Genomic DNA, 18,026 nt, shown 5'->3' on the forward strand with positions numbered 1-18,026 from the left:
CCCTAGCAGTGGATTGGTGAAAGATTGTCAGGTTCCCTGAATACTAGGGATGTGTGAAAAAGCCACTCTGTCAAGACTTTTTAAACAGATTTACCTAATTTGCATCTCCTAGATGTGAGCAGGGACCAGAATGCAATTTGCGGTCAGAAATCCATACATTTTCGAGCTTGCGATGCAACAAAAAAAAAGATGTTTTCAGCCACATGTACACATTTGAAAATATTGGGGGAAATACACACACTTCCAAAATGCACACGGACGTGCTTTATTCAATGGGTGCGTGTGTCCAAAAATGTGTGCATTTTAAAATGTGCACAAAAACGCAAAAGCTGTTTTCTACCCCTACCCTTTTTTATGGTGTCTCCTTTAAGGTACATGTGGAACTTCCACTCCCTCTCTAGCAGTGTGTGCCACCCCCCACCCCGAAGATAAAGGGGCACTGAAACCACCTGGGTTTCGTTTCCTTATAAGGAAGCCCTGTCGATTAAGATTTATGTACCGGCTCATAAAGCAAAAGGTAATCCTAATTAACCCTCTTCAGTCTGTCATTGCAAAAAAGGTCCCCTTGAAAAAAATTAGTTTGGATATTATCTACAGCAGATGCTCTCCTTAAGACTGTTCATTAAAAGCAAAGGAATCCAATTTCCCTGCTTACGGCTGCAACCCTGTACTACTTGCTTATATGGGAGTAAGTCCTATTGAACTCAGTGGGCTCTCCTTCTGAATAGACACACATAGGATGCTGCTGTGAGTTAATTAATGTCTACATTATGAAAAATGTGTACACATTTCCATATGATTTTTTTTCATTGCAAGCTCGTGCAGAAACGGGACAGAAGACATTTAACCTCAAAGAAATGACAATCTTGGTGAGACCAAGATGGACAGATCTATCCATCCCTTCTGAATGCTGAATGTGCAGATGCAGAAATCTATTTGAAATAAATAAATAAATATCCATGTCAACAAACACTTGGGACATAATGTAGCAAAACATTTTCCTACACAAGACTGCATTGAAATGGATGGGAGCGGCACAAGATCGCTCCCATTAATTTCCATGGGGCATTACTCCAGAGAATTTCCCAGTGGATTGTTCTCCGAAACAGAAGTTGACAAACACAATGTCTGGCCACTAAGGGGTGCTGAAAATCCATGAATGACTAAAATGTAGCCAAAGGAGCACAAGCGTGGGTGAGGCTTGAGCATATGGAGCAGCCCTTCTACCTGTAAAAGGGGAGGCAGCGTGTGCCTCACTAAAGGTAGCTAAAACTTTCTTCTGGAGGACAAAATATTACAATAGCAGCTAATCTACTGCTATTCACTGTTCACTGGACAAAGTGGCAAAGGGCATCAGGGGCAGCGGTGGAGGACACGACTTTAAAATGTCTTAGTGCCTGGAAAAATATTCACCCTGCAAGTTGGGCTGCCCTTCTTTTTATCCTGCCCATTTAGGTCCTCTTATGAAGTGTTAAGTATTAAAAACATAAAAGGTTCTTTCCAAAAATACAGCATTGATTGCTCACATATGTTTCTGTTGCCCAGCCATAAGAGTTGACTGGAGGATTTCTATGTATAACATCATCTGTTTTCTATCTGAATCTGAATAGTTTCAGTGTTTAATTTCCTGAAATGCCCTGATCAGATTTAAAGGGAAAGAGACTTAAAAAAAAAAAACTGTTTTCTACCCCCACCCTTTTTGATAGTGTCCCCTTTAAGGTACTAACACAGCTTCCACTCCCTTGCTAGCAGTGTGTGCCCCCTCCTGCTGAGATTGGTGGGCTGAGACTGTCTGGGTTGCATTTCCTTATAAGGAACCCCTATTGATTAAGATTTAGGTACCAGCTCATAAAGCAAAAGGTAACCCTAATTAACCCTCTTTGGGTTCTCATTGCAGAAAAGCCCCTGCCTCTGAAACAAATTCTTTGGGGCATGCCTGCAAAGAAGCATTATCTACAGCAGATGCTCTCCCCAAGACTGTTCATTAAGAGCAAAAGAATTTCTCTGCTTAAGGCTGCAGTCCTATACTTGCTTACCTGTGGTTAAGTCTGAGCAGACACACATAGGATTGTGCTGTGAGATGCCTGCTGCAGCTGGAAAGGCTACAACTCATCTTAGAACTACTGTTTTAAGGGACTCTTGAAATCTGCATAAAGTATGTTAACCTTTAAAAAAATCTCCCTTTCTCCTCCCTGGTATTACAATCACTCCAACATTCTATAGATGGAAATAAGCATATTTTTGTACTTGGAAAACCCATTCTCAAATTAAGGACCGCTGGCTGAGCACGTCGCCCTTCCCTCTCTCGTGCAGATTGCTGAAGGGGAAGGGTTGTAATAGCTCAGCAGTAGAACAGATGCTCTGCATGCATCCCAGGTCAGTTCTTGGTGTCTCCTGCTAGGGCTGGAAAAACTCTGACAAACCCTGAACCCTGGGGAGCTGATGCCAGTCGGTTCACACCTAGCAGCTACCGATGGATTGTTTAAAAGAGGGCTGTGCACAGATGCCCTGCTTCGCTTCGGACGCCGCTCTGGACCTTCCGAAGCGGCCTCACTTCTCTTCGGACTGATTCAGACCCCATCCCCTTTGACTTGGATCCGAATCCAAAGCAAGGTTCAGATATCTGAATCAATTTGGGGCCTTTGCCCATTGACTTGCCTGTGAAAACACAAATAGCAATAACTGTTCCAGTTTTCAGGATAAATACATGAAATTTGGGAAACTCTCAGCCCTCCTGGAGCGCATCCCACTTGCTAAATCTCAGACAGTTTGGCCTGCTAGTTAGGCTCAGGTGAAGTTTGATTCTTTCAAGGAAATCTCTCAAAGCAAAGAGCTCAGACTTTTAACTGATTTCACAGAAGTGCATGAAAGTTGGGGAGTGCACCCCCCCCACTGGATGGCATCCCACCTGCCAAATTTCAGACAGTTTGGCCCACTTGTTTTTGTGCAAGGCCCAGGTGAAATTTGATTTTTCCAAGGAAATATCTCAAGGCAAGAGCTATAACTTTTCATTCCTTGGACAGAAGTGCATGAAATTTGGAGAATGCACAGCCCCCCTGGAGGGCATCTCACCTGCCAAATCTCAGACAGTTTGGCCCAGGGGGGGTTGTGCTTGTTGTTGTTTATTCGGTCAGTCACTTCCAACTCTTCGTGACTTCATGGACCAGCCCATGCCAGAGCTTCCTGTCGGCCGTCACCACCCCCAGCTCCCCCAAGGTCGAGTCTGTCACCTCCAGAATATCATCCATCCACCTTGCCCTTGGTCGGCCTCTCTTCCTTTTGCCTTCCACTTTCCCTAGCATCAGCACCTTCTCCAGGGTATCCTGTCTTCTCATTATGTGGCCAAAGTACTTCAGTTTTGCCTTTAACATCATTCCCTCAAGTGAGCAGTCTGGCTTTATTTCCTGGAGTATGGACTGGTTTGATCTTCTTGCAGTCCAAGGCACTCTCAGAATTTTAGGTTTCTTTGAAGTGCAAATAACCCCTTTTCCTTAGTACTACTTTCCTATTCACAGTCAATAACCTCAGGATCTCTTTGGCTGAATTGCCTGGGAAAACTCTGGCTGGTAGGCAGGAAGCAAACAAAAAGAGCAACCCTGTCAGGTGGCACATCGACTTGAACGAAGAGCAATGACAGTGGTCTGCTGGACTGAGAGAGGCAGGAAGCAACACAACAACCCTGCCAGGAGGGCACAGCAGCACTTTCCCCACTCTGCCCCGCCAAGACCCTGAAGATGCCTCATATTGGGGTTGCTTGCTTTGCAACACAGTGTAGTATTATATTGTTTAAATAATAGCTGTTAATGTGTGTAGCCCTTTGCCCACTGTTTTTGGAAATGTGGGCTGTGTGTGCTCCTTTGGCACACACTGTTTGCTTGTCCACACAGCACAAGCACACACACACACACACACGAGCAAAAGAAAAGCAAACACTAAACTACAAGTAGGGGGGACTAAATATAATCCTAACGGAAGAGAAAGGGGGGTTAATTTTTTTGGAGGAGGGAAGAAATCAAATCTGGGAAGGGAAGGTATACAGGAATTGAGAAGATGTGGAGGTGGAGGGGAGCCAAGAACAAGGGAAGGGAAGTATCTATCTATCTATCTATCTATCTATCTATCTATCTATCTATCTATCTATCATCTATCTATCTGGACAGAGTAAGGGCAAAGTAATGGTTGAGAGAGATTTGAAAAGGGGTGTGTGTGTGTGTGTGTGTCGGGGGAAGGTAACTACAGTGGAATTTTCTGGATTTTTAAATGAACAAACAATGAGAATAAATGGTAAACCTATTACAGAAGGGTGGGTGGGGTGGGGAGGGGAGAGACGAACATAGCTGTCATAGCACACGCTTTCCTCTCAGCTTGGTTCTGCCTAAGGAGGGTGGGAGGGTTCATCTCCTCGCTCTCCTTAGGCAGGATGCCAGCTGCTCCAGTTCCTCAGCTTCCTCTGCCCTGCCTGGCAGAGACTGGCGCAGTTGCCCCGGTGGCTGCAGCAGAGGGAGGATAGGACTGGAGTGGAGAGAGAAATGCTGTGGAGTTTCTCTCTCAGCTCCCATCCCATCCTGCTTCCGCTGCCGCCGCCACCATCACTGCACACAACAGCAGCTCATCAGGGCAGCAGGAGGCTGCTCAATTATCAGGCAGCTCGCACACCCCAATGGATCATCTTGCACGCCCCCCCCAGGGTGCGTGCACCCAACTTTGGAGACCACTGCTCTAGCGAAATAATGTTCAGACAGAGTCCTCTCTTCTCTGTCAACACTGCCTCTCTCACAATGAGAAAATGGAGGCTGACTCACAGAAAAGTTCCCTCCCTCCCTCTTCCTCCTCTGCCTCCTCTCTTCTCCCCTTCCCTCCTTTCATCTTGTCTTTTGCCCCTCCCGGTGGTTGGATCTCTCTCAAATTGATACATTGGGTGCCTCTGCCTCCTCTCCCCTTCCCCTCTCCCTCCTCCTCCTCTCCCTCTGCATGATCTTTCACAAGTTGTTCCATTTTGGAGACAGCCTGTCTGGGCTGCTCAGAAAGCGTAAGAAAAGCTACGAATCTCTGAGGCAGGCGAGGTGCCTTGTCAACAAGCCGTTTCGCTTCGGGGGCACCTTGTTTCTATTCTGATCATGATGAGGCACCTCCGAATCAGCCCACTTCGCCTCATTATTTGGGCTTTGGAATGAAGCAGTGCACAGCCCTAGTTTAAACCATGGATACTTGGGATTGCACAGGAATGAGCAAGAATGCTGCCTCCCCACTGCTTACCACTTCCGCTTTGTTTCTGCATTGGTAAACAACCCAAGAGCATGCTTTGTTGTTGGGTTTAAACTCTGGGTTTTTTTCTCCCTCAAAAAGGCAGAGTTTGGACATCATGGAGCACAACCCAGCAACAGGGTATTCCTGGGTTGTTTACCAAAGTGGAAGCGGGGAACAATGGGGATGAATGAATTAAATAACCCATGGCAAGCCAGTATGTGTGAACCAGCCCAGTGTGGGCAATACCGGGCTAGATGCACCGATGGTCTGACACAGTATAAGGCAGCTTCCGATGTTCCTTTCCAGCTGTGAGAGCCTTCACTGCGCTGGCCTATGAAGCAGGCTTAGTAGTAAAATGATAATAATTTTCTGTGCTAAGAACTTAAGAACAGTTAACGTAATACTTAATATCACAGTTAGGGCTGTGCCGAATATTGTTGCATTTTGATTTTGAGCCTGAAATAATGATTTGTAGGGCTGACCTGAAACGTAACTTCCGATCTGCCACTGCATTTCACAGGTGGAAAATGGGGGGGGGGGCAGCATTTTGTTTATTTTGGGGGGATCCCCCCAAAATACTGTGAATTGTTTTAGTGGGGGAGGGGAAGGTCACCATAGTGGCTGGCCACTTTTTAACACCAGTTCACAAGACACTGCTTGGTCTGGCAGCAGTGGCAGCTCTTTTTCTCTACATATACTTCTTTTACTTTAAAAACCGAAATACGCCACTGCCAGGGCCATTCTCCCAGGGACATATTGGGGTGGGAAAACATGGCAGCCTGAGCTATGCGCAGCATCAGCGTGCGCACTGACTTTTGAACTTTTGATGGAAAAAATGAAATTTTGAAAAGAGCTGCCACCAGAACAAGCAGTGTTCTCTAAGCAATGAAGAGGAGCCTCATGCAGTTACTCCCCTTGTGTGTGTTTTTTGGGGGGGCTCCCCCAGTTCAGCAGAATCAGAAATGTTGTGGAGGTTTTGTTCAGCCCTAATGGGGACAGAAATATTTTGTGAAAAATGCTTTGATATTGAGAAAACTGTCATGTAGTCCTTTTTGGTACTGCAGCTGACCCTAACTCACTAATGCTGGTTCAATGCCATTATTCTTTCTCATGGTCTCTGTGCATCACATATATGGGCTCTGTGCCTGTGCGGACCGGAGCCTCATTCAGGAAACATCTATAGCTGAGGAAAACATTTTTGGCAGGAACCCTCCCACACCGTCCACTGTGCATGTCCCAGCAGGTTCCCGCCTGTCTCCTCAGTTCTCTTTCGACCGACTTGCTTAGAGGATGCCTCATTGGAAGTTCGTTTTGTTTTAGAGATTTTTGTAGTGAGCTGGAGTAGTTAGGTTCTTTCTTTCTTTCACTCGTTAAGAAAAAAATTAGCTTGCTTGGTTGGTTTGTTCGTTACTCTTTTATTGTTGTTTTTTTTGCAATCTTGGATTGTTGAGAGACACGTATGGCCATTAAGGCCCCTTTTTGTAAATGTATTGAATGCTGCAGCAAATTACCCCCCACTGACAGACATTCCTTCTGTTTGTTTTGCCTGGGGGAAATTCATGTTGTGGAGACATGCTGCCACTGTTTGACTTTCACAAAACAGACTAAGTGTAACCGATCAGACTGCTTAAATTAGATTGTGGAAAAGGGCATTAGAAGCTATGAATTCTGCTCCATCAAAGGCTCCCAAGACACAGCCTAGAGTGATGTCAGAGAAGCCACAAACATAATCTCCACATTCTACATGCCCGACTCTGACCATGGCCTGGATGGATCCACCTACCCCTGGCCATTTCTTCACTGTATCTACTGTGAAAAAGCTCTCGAAAAAGGCTAGAGCTCCTACGACCTCGGCTGAGGTCAAGAAAAAGAAAAAGACCGAGGTCAAGAAAAAGAAGAAGACTGAAGCACAAGATAAGTCTGTTTCTGAACCTACTATTGTTCAGCAGACTCAGATTCTGCCACCTCCACCACGGTTGTGATCTCCTATACCAAGAGCTCCATCGGTATCGTTGCAGGAACAGATGCATATGGCATGGACCTCTGGAGATCTTTTGCCCATGACAATTATTCATGATTCTTCACAGTGGCCACAGATTCCATCCTTGTTGGTAATGAGGGAGCGTTTCTTTCATGATACCTTTCCAGACTCGCTCCACTCTGAGAGATCTGGGGTGCCCTACCATGAGCGTTATGAGAGGGATACCATAAATCACATTCATGTACTTGTGATTGGAACAGATTCTTCAATTGGCCTCTTCCTCTGTGAAAGCAATATCTATATAAGGACTGGCGAGGTGCTAGAGAAACCTTTCCTGATCAAACTCGCTATCTCGGGGCCACGTACCCTCGATACTATCCGGTATCAGTGGCAACACTTTCAAGGCCACCAGTGGAGGATCCATTTCTGCCCCCACCTCCAGTCCCTCCTCAATACACCTTGTTGAGAGGATGAGTATCCTCAAGGGGTATACTGCCACCAGTTGCTACTGGGGTTACACCTGTCTGTACTGAAGGAGAAGAGTGGGATGGCAGATCACGGAGAGGTCACTTCTCCACAGTCAGTTGAGGACTATCTATCAGACTCATTTTCGGTCTCTTCTGTTCCCCCCTCCATCTCGTCACCTGATGACATCATGGGCATGAAGGAGGGCATTTCACCTTCAGAGGATCTTTATCATTTTCTGATCAAATCTTAAGGAATGGCCGAGTCCTTGGGACTAGAAACCCAACAACCAGCAGAAAAAATACAAGATCTGGAATTTGATGTTATGTACACTGAAACCTCCCCTTCATGGATCACTGCCTTGTTGTGGCGAAGGGGCTTGCGTAACTCAGTGAAGCCATAAGCTATGCCGTGCAGGGCCACCCAAGACGGACAGGTCATGGCAGAGAGTTCTGACAAAATGTGGTCCACTGGAGAAGGAAATGGCAACCCACTCCAGTATTCTTGCCAAGAAAACCTCATGGAACATATCACAAGGCTAAAAGATATGACGCCGGAAGATGAGCCCCTCAGGTCGGAAGGTGTCCAATATGCTACTGGGGAAGAGCAGAGGGTATTTCCAAGTAGCGCCAGAAAGAGTGAAGCGGCTGGGCCAAACCCGAAAGGACACTCAGCTGTGGATGTGTCTGGTGGTGAAAAGAAAATCTGATGCTGTAAAGAACAATATTGTTTAGGAACCTGGAATGTCAGATCAATGAATCAAGGTAAGCTGGAGGTGGTCAAACATGAGATGGCAAGATTGAACATCGACATCTTGGGAATCAGCGAACTAAAATGGACAGGCATGGGCGAATTTAATTCAGGTGACCATCATATCTACTATTGTGGGCAAGAATCCCTTAGAAGAAATGGAGTAGCACTCATAGTCAACAAAAGGGTGGGAAAAGCAGTACTGGGGTACAATCTTAAAAATGATAGAATGATCTCAGTACGAATCCAAGGCAAACCATTCAACATCACAGTAATTCAAGTCTATGCCCCAACCACTGAGGCCGAAGAAGCTGAGGTTGATCAGTTCTATGAAGACCTACAACACCTTCTAGAACTAACACCAAAAAAAGATGTCCTCTTCATCATAGGGGATTGGAATGCTAAAGTAGGAAGTCAAGAAATCACCGGGATAACAGGCAGGCATGGCCTTGGTGTACAAAATGAAGCAGGACAAAAGCTAATAGAGTTTTGCCAAGAGAACATGCTGATCATAGCAAACACTCTTTTCCAACAGCACAAGAGGCGACTCTACACATGGACATCACCAGATGGTCAATATCGAAATCAGATTGATTATGTCCTTTGCAGCCAAAGATGGAGAAGCTCCATACAGTCAGTAAAAACAAGACCTGGAGCTGACTGTGGCTCAGATCATGAGCTGCTTCTTGCAAAATTTCGGCTTAAATTGAAGAACGTCGGGAAAACCACTAAACCGTTCAGGTATGACCTAAATCATATCCCTGATGAATATACAGTGGAGGTGAGGAATAGATTTCAGGGATTAGACCTGATAGACAGAGTGCCTGAGGAACTATGGACGGAGGTCCGTAACATTGTTCAGGAGGCAGCAACGAAATCCATCCCAAAGAAAAAGAATTGCAAGAAAGCAAAGTGGCTGTCTGATGAGGCTTTACAAGTAGCTCACGAAAGAAGGGAAGCGAAAAGCAAGGGAGAAAGGGGAAGATATACCCAACTGAATGCAGAGTTCCAGAGAATAGCAAGGAGAGACAAGAAGGCCTTCTTAAGTGAACAATGCAAAGAAATCGAGGAAAACAACAGAATGGGAAAGACTAGAGATCTCTTCAAGAAAATCGGAGATCTCAAGGGAACGTTTTGTGCAAAGATGGGCATGATAAAGGACAAAGAAGGCAGGGACCTAACAGAAGCAGATGAGATTAAGAAGAGGTGGCAAGAATACACAGAAGAACTATACAGGAAAGATCTGAATGTCCCTGATAGCCATGATAGTGCGGTCACTGAACTTGAGCAGGACATCCTAGAGAGTGAAGTCAAGTGGGCCTTAGGAAGCATTAGTAACAATAAAGCTAGCGGAGATGACAGTATTCCAGCCGAGCTATTTAAAATCCGAAAAGATGATGCTGTTAAAGTGCTGCATTCAATATGCCAACAAATCTGGAACACTCAACAGTGGCCACAAGACTGGAAAAGATCAGTTTACATTCCAATTCCAAAGAAGGGCAACGCCAAAGAGTGTTCAAACTACCGCACAATTGCGCTCATTTCACATGCCAGCAAGGTGATGCTCAAAATCCTACAAGCTAGGCTTCAGCAGTATGCGAACCGAGAACTACCGGAAGTACAAGCTGGGTTTCGAAGAGGCAGAGGAACTAGAGATCAAATCGCCAACATTCGCTGCATCATGGAGAAAGCAAGAGAATTCCAGAAAAACGTCTATTTCTGCTTCATTGACTACGCTAAAGCCTTTGATTGTGTGGATCACAACAAACTGTGGCAAATTCTTAAAGTGATGGGAGTACCAGACCACCTTACCTGTCTCTTGAGAAACCTGTACGAGGGTCAAGAAGCAACAGTAAGAACCAGACATGGAACAACCAAGTGGTTCAAAATTGGGAAAGGAGTACGACAAGGCTGCATATTGTCACCCTGCTTATTTAACTTATATGCAGAGTACATCATGAGAAACACCGGGTTGGATGAATCAGAGGTCGGAATTAAGATTGCCGGGAGAATTATCAACAACCTCCGATATGCAGACGATACCACCCTAATGGCAGAAAGCGAAGGGGATCTCAAGAGCCTCTTGTTGAGGGTGAAAGAGGAGAGTGCAAAAGCTGGTTTGAAACTCAACATTAAAAAAACGAAGATCATGGCATCTGGCCCCATCACTTCCTGGCATATAGAAGGGGAAGAAATGGAAGCAGTGACAGATTTTACTTTCTTGGGCTCCAAGATCACCGCAGACGGTGACTGTAGCCATGAAATTAAAAGACGCTTGCTCCTTGGGAGGAAAGCTATGGCCAACCTAGACAGCATAGTAAGAAGCAGAGACATCACCTTGCCGACAAAGGTCCGTCTAATCAAAGCTATGGTTTTCCCAGTAGTAATGTATGGATGTGAGAGCTGGACTATAAGGAAGGCTGAGCGCCGAAGAATTGATGCTTTCGAACTGTGGTGCTGGAGAAGACTCCTATGAGTCTCCTGGACTGCAAGGAGGTCCAATCAGTCCATCCTAAAGGAAATCAACCCTGAGTGCTCATTGGAAGGACAGATAATGAAGCTGAAGCTCCAATATTTTGGCTACCTAATGCGAAGAGAAAACTCCCTGGAAAAGACCCTGATGCTGGGAAAGACTGAAGGCAAAAGGAGAAGGGGACGGCAGAGGATGAGATGGCTAGATAGCATCACGGATGCAATGAATATGAACTTGAGCACGCTCCGGGAGAGAGCGCAGGACAGGAAGGCCTGGCGTGCTATGGTCCATGGGGTCACGAAGAGTCGGACACGACTGAACGACTGAACAACAACACACTGAAACCTCAGCACCAGTTTCTATTCCATTTCTTCCAACTCTACTCCAAATGGTCAAGCAATCATGGAAGGCCCCTTCATCCATGGCTCCACATCAAAGAGGCTGAAATCACTATATAAGGTGCAAGAGAAAGATGCGAGTTTCTTGCTTACTCATCCCCACCCTAACTTGATTATTGTAGAATCTTCACAGGGAAAGTCTCAGAAGATCCAGCTGATGTAGAGGGACTCCGTTTGGATTTGTTGGGCAGGAGAGTCTATTTCTCTGCTGTTTGGGGACTTCAAGTGGCCAATTATCAAGCCATTCTGTCTAGATACCAACTTTTCTTATGGGAGAAAATTGGATCACTCTGTGATTACCTTCCAGAAGACCAACAGGAACTGGTGAGAATTTTTCAGGCTGAAGCAGTAAAACTATCATGCCAACAAATTAACACCACACTTCACCAAGCAGATTGTGATACAAAAGCGATGGTAGGAGCAGTAGCTCTTCAGAGACATGCTTGGCTTAGGTCAGCAGGGTTAACCCCAGAAGCAAGATCCCTGATTGAGGACCTCCTTTTGATGGGGAGGGCCCCTTCAATGCAAAAATTGATGAGGTGATGTATGCCATTCAAAAGGCAAAGAACACAGCAAAAAAGATGGGTATTTCACAGCAATATCAACATACATACACCATATTGACAAAGGAAATGGTTTTGACAGCAGCTGTTCTATCAACACCACCAATACCAGGATTGAAATTCCAGGTTTAACCAACAGCCACAGAGAAAATAACTGTCTACTCGCTTTCTCCAGCCTCACGACAACTCTTCTAAATGGAGACTTTAACTTAATTCCACACCAACTTCATCTCAGTTTCATTCCTCCAATTTTTGGTTCTCTCCTTTCTCACTTTCTACCCACTTGGATGGCTATAACTTTGGATGCATGGATCCTCAACATTGTCCAGTTTGGATACAGGCTAGAATTCGAAGTCCTCCATCCTCTCGGTACCATGAAGGTGACTGAGCCATCGAAAGTTCTGCAAGAAGAGACAGATACAGTTTTGGAAAAGGGTGCCATTGAAAGAGTCATACTGTACTGGTCAATAGATGGGTTTTCCCCCTGCTACTTCATGGTACTGAAGAGGGATGGGGGACCTCGACCCATCTTGGATCAAAATCTCAACAAGTTCATGCAGACAAAAAAGTTTCAGATGACTACGTAAGCCACTATTATACCTCTCCTCAGTCAAGGAGGTTCAGGACGTATTACAGGCAGCTTGTAAGCTGACTACAAGACTTTCATACAACAATAAAAGGAAAGCTTTCTCTGTTTTTGCAACTTCAAAAGGGCATTGATCCATGCGCCGCTGCTCCTTTGCAGAGCATACTTACCTTTCTCCATACACTTTTTGATGAGGGACTTAAATTCTCTTCAATTAGAGTTTACTTAGTAGCTATTGCAGATTTTCATCCCCCTATTGAGGGTTTCTCAAAGTTTACTCCTCCTGTTGTCCATCAGTTTCTGAGGGGTCTCAAGAATTTGGCACCCCCTACTAAGAGTTTTGTTCCACAATGGAGCTTCTTGGTTGTTTTGAAAATACTAACTTCCAAACCGTTTGAGCCTTTAGCCAAGGTCGATTTGAGACTCCTGTCCTGGAAGGTGGCATTTTGAATTGCCATTACCATGGCACGGAGATCTAGTGAACTTTGTGCATCTTTCATAAGGATAAGGCAGTTCTCCACCCGGATCTGTCTTTTTTTACCGAAAGTTGTATCGGACTTCAACGTGAATCTGTCACAGGGGTCCTAAGAAGGGATTGCAGGTCTCACCCCAAAGGCTTGCAGCTTGGATCGTACACACTATCAAGCTAGCCTACAAGCTAGTGGGACTGCATCTGGATGGTCCCATTAGAGCCCATTACACTAGAAGTGTGTCCGCCTCAACTGCTTTCTGGACAGAAGCATCAGTACTGGGCTTATGCAGAGCCCCCATGTGATCGAAACCGCCGACCTTCATCTGTCACCCTAAACTCGATGTTTGAGGGAGAGAAGACTGCAGGTTTGACAGAGCTCACCTGCCCACCTCCAGTAAGTCAGCTTGTTCTTCGCCTATAGGTGTGATGCACAGAGACCACGATACAGAAAGGCAGGTTGCTCACCTGTAACTGTAGTCCTTCGAGGGGGTCATCTGTGCATTCACACAACCCACCCACCGCCCCCACTTCGGTGTCAATGTTGATGGTGTTGCCGGTGCCAGAGTGAGAAATTCTCATCAGTTAGAAGGTCAGGTAGCTGCTCTCAAGGACCAGAGGAGATGGGTGGAAAGTTGGGACACGCACAGTGGACAGATGGGGAGGGTTCCCGCCAAAAACATTTTCCTCCACTTTGGAAGTTTCCTGAACGAGGTTCCACTCAGGCACAGAGCCCATATGTATGAATGCACAGATGACCACTTGAAGAACCAGAGTTACAGGTGAACAACCTGCATTTTCTGCTGATTAGTCACATGGGTAATCTCAGTCAATAAGGAATGCTTCACGGTGTACATTTTTAGTATTATTTCACATGCTGTGGACCTGAGGACTCTCTCTCTCTCTCTCTCTCACTCACAGGAGAGAGAGGGAGAGAGTTTGGGCCTGAGCTCACATGAAGACCCGAGAACATCCTTTTTATAATTTAGATGCAATACATAAACTATCTTCTGCTTTCACCCCCCCTCAGCTGCTGTATCAAGAATGGGCAAGATATGGAGCGTTTTACAAGTTTCAGCCTATTGACCTTATAAGGTAATTGATCACACCATTGCACTGAGGCTGGTTCTTGCTTAGTGTCAGCTGGCAGAGTTCCATCAATTTACACTATATAAAGATCTTGACCATCGGTCTTGTATGTGGAGGGACAGTTTATTTCTTCTTTTCTGGCACATACAGTAATATCACAGACTTCATTGAAGAAGAGTGTAAACATTCATTGAAATATAACGTTATTTACTTTCCCCCCAAAATGGTATTTAACAGTGTTTGAGGTTAGATTCATAGAATAATGGAGTCATAGGATAGTAGGGTTGGAAGGGGCCTACAAGACCGTCGAGTCCAACCCCCTGCTCAAGGCAGGGAACTAAGTCAGAGCATCCCTGACAGATGGCTGTACAGCCTCATCTTGAATGCCGCCAGTGTGGGAGAGCCCACCACCATTACTCTAGGATGCAGTTCATCTGGCCCTGGAGATTTGAACTCATTCCAAGTAATTAGGTGTTCCTTGACCATATGCCTGTCAATCTCAAGCTTCAATCCTGCCCCTTCAGCCTGTACTTCACCTTTGCCAGGGGGCTCATAGACCCTCTTTCAGGCAAAGACTGAGCCAAAGTAGGAATTGAGCACCTCTGCCTTTTCTTTGTCATCTGTTATCATTTTGCCATCCTTATTTAATAGCTGAACCACCATTTCTTTCCTCTGCCTTTTACTGTGCACGTGTCTGAAGAAAGCCTTTTTGTTGCTTTTAGCATCCCTTGCTAACCTCAGCTCGTTCTCAGCTTTAGCCTTCCTGACTCCATCCCTGCAATTCTGTGCTACCTGCCTGTACTCTTCCTTTGTAGCCTGACCTTCGTTGCGCTTCCTATATGTGTCCTTTTTTGTTTTCAGGTCATCTCTAAGCTTTTTGTGAAGCCACATTGGCTTCTTCTGTTGTCTTCCACCTTTTTTTCTTTTTGGAATAGTTTGTAATTGTGCCTTGAGAATTTCCTTTTTTAAAAACTCCCACCCATCTTGAATGCGTTTTCTCATTAGAGTCGCTTGCCATGGGACTTTACTTATTCTCTTCACAAGGATATTCACTGAGAGACAATATTAGCAAATTAATAAAGAGATTCCATTTGCATTTCTGTTTTTGCATAGCAGTCGTAGAATTATGTGGGAGTTTCCTCTTCCTGTTTATGAAAATGCTTGCCATCCAGTATACAGTCAATGTTATGGGCAATTATATCAATCCCTGATGAGCCAGTTCATGGGATGAGAACCTTTGAAATGTTATGTTAACAGCCTCCTCATGGAGGACCCAAACAGCTAATTCCTCCTCATGTTTCTATCAGCACAACTAATCAAACACCATTGTAGAGGTAAAAAGCATTCCCAACTCAACTCAAATGATTATCCAAACCAGTGGTTTTCAAACTATATTCTGGGGAACCCTAGGGTTGCTCAATGAGAAGATTAGTGATACTGAAAGACCATGCTCCTGCAATTTCTGACCATCCGCCAGAAGAGACAGCTGCAGACAAATGAATGCATGGGTGTTATGGTGCCCACTCAGTCAGTGCACACAGGGCTAGAAAGAGGGTCATGAAGCCTAGCCAGCACACCATATAGACCGAGAGTGTGGTTTAGAGTATCCCCAGAATGTTCTCATTCTGTACTGCGTAGGAGACTCTCTGCAGAGAGATCATTGGGGAGGGGTTCCATGAAGACAGGAAGTCTGAAAACCACAACACTAAGGGATATGCTGCCTGTAAGGTAGCATCCTCATTGAATTAAGTTATGAGGTAGCATTCAGATGCTGATTTCTGTGCTAAAGCACTGCTTCTGAGGTGGTTTTATGCTAACTTTTCTCCAGGCCTCGTCACAGCTATGACTTCTGTTCACTATGCTGTGGTGGAACAGAGATCATTATCTGCACATTATATGACTCATGCCTAGTCCATGGTTGGGCAAATGTGGAAGATGTGAAGAGATGGGATGGGTTCAAAAAAACCTGGATGGGCTCCTGAGATAGCTGACTCAGCGGCACTTGATTTATGAGTCTTTTGTTTGTCTTACCCTTCCTCCTAAAGGCATTTGAAATTCTTTCCAGTGTCTGTCACACATCAAAATGTTACTCCAGGTAGCTTAGATGTTAAATGTTTTTCCTCTCCTTTCCTTTCAATCTACTCTCTGTTTACACTTTGGGATCAAATCTGGGTAGCTCATTCCATTTACTGATAAGCCCATTCCATTCACTAGGGGCTGTTTTGCTGTTGTTGATGTTGGCTTGGACACACTAGAGAAAGAATGTCACTACAGATGTCTTGTTCAAATTGTGCATGGATTTTAATATCATTAGTATTTGCCCAGGACATGGTCTGAAAAGTCACATGAGGCAGCAGCTTGCCGAATCTGGGTCTGATCAGTGCCTGCATGGGAGAGTGCTATATACCTTGAGCTCCCTAGAAGAAAGGCAGGAAGTAAATGTAATAAATAAACAACTTTCAATGCATGAAATGTTTTGCCTCCTTTTATCATTTCACCCTGTGAGGTACATTAAGCTGGGAGGCAGCATAAGAACATTAGAATGGATTAAACCAACATTCCTTCTCGTCCAGCCTCCTGTTTCCTGCAGTGGTCAATCACATGCCAGGAAGCTCGCCAGCTGGGCATGAAGACTACAGCTCTTCCACACTGATGCCCCCAACAGCTGGTATTGAGTGGCATACTAGCTATGAACATTTAGCTGTCATAGAAAATATCAACTGATAGCCTTATCCTCCATTAATTTACCTGATCGCCCTTTAAAGCCATCTAAGCCAGTTGCTATCACCACATCTTGTAAATTACATGTTGTGTCAAGAAATGCTTCTCTTTGTCTGTCCTGAATTGACAGCCTATCGAATTAATTGGGTGACCATAAATTGTTGTGTTGTCATGAGAGAGGTCACTAAACTTATCTCTATAATTTTTTTCTACACCTTGCTCAAGGACATGTAGTATATTCATACTGGATATACTGGCAAAAGACTTATGAGCGAGTTCATCATTGCTGACTACAACAACATCAAGTAATGACTTGCACATATGAATGGGCCATCAGATCTAGTGTCACAGACAGGACTTTTGTATTTCCTGCCATCACTTCGAACACATTTATTTCAGTGGACTCAAGTGATGTATAAAGCATGTGTGAACCAGACATAAGTACGAATATGGCCTTCATGATGCTTAATTTAAGGGCGCAATCCTATGGCTGCCAGACACTGGCTAGATGGCCATAGGATTGGTCGTCTCCCAGAGAACCGCCTCCCCACCACCTCCCCCACCACCTCGTAGGCGGCACAGATTATACCTGCGTTCTGTGCTCGTAAGAGCAGTGCGGAGCAGGGGGAAAGGGGGTGTTCCCGAGGGCAGGGAGGGGAGTTTGTAAGTGCTGTTATGACACTTCCTATGTTTTGTTTGGCCTCTGCACCCCTCGCTCTGATGTCCAATGGCTAGACAGCTGAAATTGGCCATCTAGCCATGAATACAGGGTGGCTGGAGTGCAGAGGAGACAATTCCCTCCATGTTCCTCCTGCCATGCATTGGATAGGCAGTTGCCTCCAAGTTTGGAGCTGGCCCCCTATTCACATAGGATTGCTCCCTAAATTTATTTATTTTTCTTTAAAACATTTATATCTTGGCCATTCCTCCAAATAGAACCCATTAGGATTAGGATGAAATAATCTTATCCTTAGAAGTCTTAAGAATGTATCCATGCCAGAGATATATTTGGGAACACAACAGCTATGATTGCAAGTACAATCCCATAATCCTCTCTGGGAAGTTCTCCTGCACAAGCCCCACTGTAGAGGATGGAAGCTCTGCCTGATGCAGCTCCCATTCATTCCAATGGGGTATGTATAGGTAATTTCTTGTGGATCATGCCTGTAGTATAGTGTGCCTTGTACCATTTTATAAAATGTCTGCTTCACTTCTGATAGGATGTGGCAATTGAACATGTTCCTTACTCTACAGTTGAGCTCAGTGGAACATATTTTTGAATAA

General features: G+C 45.0%; 1 protein-coding gene across 1 annotated transcript in view; it reads left to right on the top strand.

Moving 5' to 3' along the window:
* The window catches only part of ANO2 (anoctamin 2), a 290,238-nt gene that overhangs the window by 84,233 nt on the left and 187,979 nt on the right, over positions 1–18,026 (top strand). The window contains exon 10 of the mRNA XM_084811922.1: positions 13,963–14,027. Coding sequence (XP_084668048.1) covers positions 13,963–14,027 — 65 coding nt within the window. The remainder of the gene's footprint in view (positions 1–13,962; positions 14,028–18,026) is intronic.

Source organism: Heloderma suspectum, chromosome 7 (assembly GCF_057233095.1).
Source record: "Heloderma suspectum isolate Gila_16-S chromosome 7, 16-S_ref, whole genome shotgun sequence".
Classification (NCBI taxonomy): domain Eukaryota; kingdom Metazoa; phylum Chordata; class Lepidosauria; order Squamata; family Helodermatidae; genus Heloderma; species Heloderma suspectum.